Source organism: Monoraphidium neglectum (genome assembly GCF_000611645.1).
Source record: "Monoraphidium neglectum strain SAG 48.87 unplaced genomic scaffold scaffold01785, whole genome shotgun sequence".
NCBI classification, from domain to species: domain Eukaryota; kingdom Viridiplantae; phylum Chlorophyta; class Chlorophyceae; order Sphaeropleales; family Selenastraceae; genus Monoraphidium; species Monoraphidium neglectum.
This window is the reverse complement of record NW_014011843.1, coordinates 6,140-10,752: the sequence shown is the minus strand read 5'-3', so window position 1 is coordinate 10,752 and position 4,613 is coordinate 6,140. Positions and strand designations below refer to the sequence as shown.

Below are 4,613 nucleotides of genomic sequence, written 5' to 3'. Positions count from 1 at the left end.
TGTGCGTGCGTGCGTGCGTGCGTGCGTGCGTGCGTGCGTGCGTGCGTGCGTGCGTGCGTGCGTGTGCATGTAAGCTCACAGGTGCTTGTGCACCGGTGCAGCCAGGTGGGACTGCCCTTGTGTGTGCACATGATGTTTGTCAGCGTGTGCTGGGGTGTGCGTGTCTGTCGCCCACCTGGCCTCCATTTTCGCCTTCTGCACATCAGCCTGTGCCCGCTTCCTGGCCGCGTCTTTCTCCTGCATGAGTGATTGGGTGGTGAGGGCGCAAAGGTCTGCAATGCTGACGTGGCGACTGTGCCGCCAGCACCAGCCACTAAGGATTGAGGACAGCGCAGCCAAGACCAGGTTTGCAAAGTCGTCAAGTCACTCAAGAAGCTCCCAATGTACAAGGCTGTTAGTGAGGCAGGTCACATATCCCATCTGAAAGATGCCATGGTATGACTATGCCAGTGAGAAAGGTGGCAGAGGTGCACGCATCACCATCTCATGCTTGCGCACCAGCTCCTCCACCCGCCTCCTCTCCTCCTCCTGCACGCGCCGGATCTCGGCGCACGTGCCGCACGCGCCCGCGGGGTCGCTGCAGCGGCGGCTGACGAGGTGGCCGGCGTCGCAGTAGCTGTACACCAGTTCCCTGCAGAAAGCGTTCGCGTGGTCCCTGTCGTATGCGTGGCACCGTAGCGGGCACGCGTGGCCGCAGGGCAGCGAATCGCCGCACGGCTGCGTGCAGCCGCCGTTGGGGGCGCGGGCCGCAAAGTCCTCGGGGGCGGCGAGGAAGGGGTGGGTGACATGACCGTGCTGCTGGCACACCTGAGAGGGGCACGGGTGGGGGTGGGTACATTAAGGGGATTACTCAGCACGGCCAAATGCAGCTTGAAACATGCAACAACAAGCAAGCAGGCACGTTACAGCCTGCCTGCAGGCAGTGGTCTTGACTGGGGTCTTTCTGAAGGTTTGTTGCGATCTGGGAGCAAATGCACCATTGTGAATATGGCCTCATTCGCCCCTCACCGCGGGCAGGCCGTCCACCATGCCGCCGGCGACCTCGATTTTGTTGAGCACCACACCCCAGTGGTGGCGCGCCGCCGCGTTGGATGCGCCGCGCAGCGTTTGCGCGTTCCCGATGAGCAGCAGCAGGTGGCGGGCGCGCGACAGCAGCACGTTGATGCGCTCGGGCTCCCTTGGCAGGGGCACATGTTGAACGGGCAAAGAAATTAGGATAAATCCAGCAAGTTTGTGGGCTTGGGGTCGGCTGGCAGCTTGCTGTCAGCAGAGTAGAGCAGGCAAGCGCGGTCGAGCAGGGTTCGAGACACTAAAACCCGAAACCAAAACCCCAACCCAAACAAAAAACAAATTGGGCACTGCACAGTGCATGCCGCAAAGCCCCACCTGAGGAAGCCAACGCTGCCTTTGGGGTTGCTACGGACTAGTGTGGCCACCACCAGATCAGACTCCTCGCCCTGGGCAGGCACGGACCCAGGAAGCACGCACGCAGTGAAAAGAAGGGCGAGGGCTGCCGCCAGACGAGCAGCGGCTGGAATGCGTGTCTTGCCTGCCAATAAGGCTTGGCAGCCATGAGCCAAGGCCAAGGCCTGCGGTTGGCTGTCGTACTCGCCAAGCGAGCGGCGCCCTTTTTGGAACCGCCGAGCCAGACGGTCCCGTCCTCAGCAACAAGCGCTGCGAACGCAACCAGGTCCGCGGCCGCATCGGCACCCCTCACAGCGCGAAGAATACCCACCTGGCAGTTGTCGATCGTGGCCGCCCTGACGCTCCCGGCGCCCCCGCCGCCCCCGCCGTTGCCGCCGCCCTTGATCCCGGCGGCCTCCGCCCCCGCCGCCGCCCGCAGGTCCCGGAGGTCCCTGTCATTGAGGGCCGCGTCCAGCCGGGCCGCGGCCATCTCCCTGTGCAGCTCCATCAGCTGGCCCTGGGGTCGTGTACATCATGTGAAGTTGCAGGTCGTTGTCATTGCTACCTTCAATTTTCACCTCCAGGTGATATTGCAGGAAGCAATAACGGCAAGAGGCTTGGGCTGGTGCGCGTGCGTGTGCAGCCGCTGTTGCCGGGGTGGAATGTGCGTGCTACCAAGGGAGCTCGGGCCCTTGGCACATCGAGGGTGCCGGCAGCAGCCAGCTGGTGTGCCTGAACAGCCAAATCCTTTGTTGTGTTCCCTGTATGCACGTGTGTCGGACGGGCACCCACCAGGTAGGGCGTGAGGATGACGATCCGCGACGCGTCGTAGCCCTGCTGCACGAAGTAGCTCACGCACGCCACCGCCAGCCGCGCCTCGTGCCCGTTCGACTTTGACTGCTGCGCAAGGTCCTGCCGCGCTGACCACCCGCGCCGCGCGGCGCCGTCCTCCTCCACATCATGATTTATAAACAGCACGCGGCGGCCGGGCGCGAGGCCGAGGACGGGCGGGTGGCCGGCCACGCTGGGGTGGTCTTGCAGGGCCGGGTAGGTGTGCTTTATGAGGCGCGAGATGTCCGGGTGCATGCGGTGCTGCGGCGTCGGGGGTATGGGAGGTCAAGAGTTGGGGGGCTTGGAGGTCGCGAGGGCGGAAAAGCAACGGGAAACAGGCTCCGGGCGCTTTGAAGGCAGGCTGCAAGGCAGAAGGTGGGTTTGAAATATTGCGGGCTAACGGAAGCTGTGGCTCCGCAAACCAGAGGCGTCCCAGCTCTCTGGTTGCAGCTCTGCTTCTGCCGCAGCTGGGGGACATCCGCGTCCCACTACAATCCACCCGGCGAGGGTTTGCAGGGCGGGACCTTGCCAGCTGGCGGTACGCATGGACGGCCGCAGGGGCTGAGTGGCGGGACGCGTCGCTTACCTGGACCCCCAGCGTCGCGTGCGGGAAGCCGGCAAGCACCAGCCGCTCAAAGAGGGAGACATTGAGGTTGTAACCGTTGCCAGACTGGACAGCCAGCTCCCAGTTGTCAACCTGTGCGTGCGTGCGTGCGTACGTGCGTGCGTGCGTGCGTGCGTGCGTGCGTGCGTGCGTGTGTGTGTGTGTGTGTGTGTGTGTGTGTGTGTGTGTGTGTGTGTGTGTGTGCACGTGTGCACGCGCATGCACATACGCACGTGTAATCCTTACAAGCCAGACACACGCACGCAAATCAACCCCTGGTGTCCATGCACCTTGGGCCTGAGCTGCTTGTGGTCTCCTATCAGGATGACGTGCTTGGTGCGCTGGCTGAGGGCCGTGATGACGTGAGCCTCCAAGATTTCTGCCGCCTCCTCCACCATGACGACCCTGGGGGCAGGCGGCAGGACGGGATAAGGGGAATCAACGTTGAAAAGTTTGAGGGACGGACGTGCGTGGTGCCAAGCGCTCAGTCGTGTGACACATCAGGTGCAGGTCGAAGGCAGTGGCGAAACGAAGAGGCGCAGAGCAAGTGAGGGCATGGGGGTGAGGGGTGCTCATTAGGAGGGGAGGGTGTGTGTCCAGGACGGATGATGAGGGGCGGCCAGACGAGCGCCTTCGTGCTGAGGTGGAAAGCCCAAAACTCATGCGCCAACGGCTTAGGATCAGCGGGCGCGAGCGATGCAGGCACGCCGTTGTGTGTGCAGCACGCACGGCAGAAACCGCAGGGCGGCTGCGCAAGCGCAGAGAGACCAAGCCGTTGCCACGCACCCAGGCGCCACGGAAGGGCCAGTCAGCAGGGCCTGGTGCATCGCGGCGCCGGTGGTGGTGCAGCCGATGACGCGCGCCTGCGCGAATTGGCGGGGGGGGGGGGGCAAGGGTTCAGGGTTGCTGCAGGCACTGGGACTCCATGAGTGCCACCGTGTGCAACAGACTGAGTCGAGTGTGTGATTCTGTCTCTTGCCATAATGCTGATCATCTACCAACACACCATCACACTGCACCTGTACACACACACACACACACACACACACACACACACACACACACACACACACACACACACACACACACACACACACACACACACACGAGTGCGCGTGCGCACTCACACCATCAGCGCGCACCCACCTTACGCAGCACCGCCTCAAGGCTTCCATCATACAGCTCAGTCCGCTCCTGCTGCAGCCGCCCCACGCGCTCCAGCACGCCCGCCAGCTCCTCCGCCGCCTCCCCGCGCGCGCCGCGGCGCCACGCCGCGGCCAGCGGCGCGCGCAGGCGCGGCGGCAGCGCCCAGATGTCCTCCAGCATCTCCACGGGGCCGGCCGCGGGGTCGGCCACGTGCGCCCAGCGCGCCTCTGCAGCTTTCAGCGCCGCGAGCCGCTCCCTGAAGTGCGCCGTCGCTGCGGCCTTTTCGGCGCCAGCAACCTGCCAGCCGCCGCCGGCGCCCGCGAATCCGCCGGCGCGCGCCCGCTCCCTCCAACGCTGCCACACGGCGACCTGCCCTTTGTCGATGGCGCCGCTCGTCCACCGGCGCCAAAGATAGCCGGCCTGCTTGTCGCAGCCGGGTGGCACCTGCAGCTGGCTGTGAACATCTGGCAGCTCTGTTTTCAGGTAGTCTGATACACCAGAGGTCCAGGCTTCAGGCGGCGGTGGCGGCTGCTGCTGCTGCTCTAAAGGCTCTTCCGGACGGCCGCGCCCGCGGCCTTGCCTGCCGCCGTCCCGGCCGCCGTCGCGCCCGCCGCGCCCGCGGCCCCCG

At 64.9% G+C, this 4,613-nt stretch overlaps 1 protein-coding gene across 1 annotated transcript in view; it reads right to left on the bottom strand.

Moving 5' to 3' along the window:
- Positions 1-4,613, bottom strand: part of MNEG_9004 (NFX1-type zinc finger-containing protein 1) — a gene marked incomplete at both ends in the record, with an annotated part of 12,483 nt that overhangs the window by 2,497 nt on the left and 5,373 nt on the right. The window contains 10 exons of the mRNA XM_014042524.1: positions 176-237; positions 499-807; positions 1,009-1,177; positions 1,387-1,457; positions 1,736-1,921; positions 2,197-2,496; positions 2,822-2,932; positions 3,130-3,244; positions 3,626-3,702; positions 3,986-4,282. Of these exons, the coding sequence (XP_013897978.1) occupies positions 176-237; positions 499-807; positions 1,009-1,177; positions 1,387-1,457; positions 1,736-1,921; positions 2,197-2,496; positions 2,822-2,932; positions 3,130-3,244; positions 3,626-3,702; positions 3,986-4,282 (1,697 nt within the window). The remainder of the gene's footprint in view (positions 1-175; positions 238-498; positions 808-1,008; positions 1,178-1,386; positions 1,458-1,735; positions 1,922-2,196; positions 2,497-2,821; positions 2,933-3,129; positions 3,245-3,625; positions 3,703-3,985; positions 4,283-4,613) is intronic.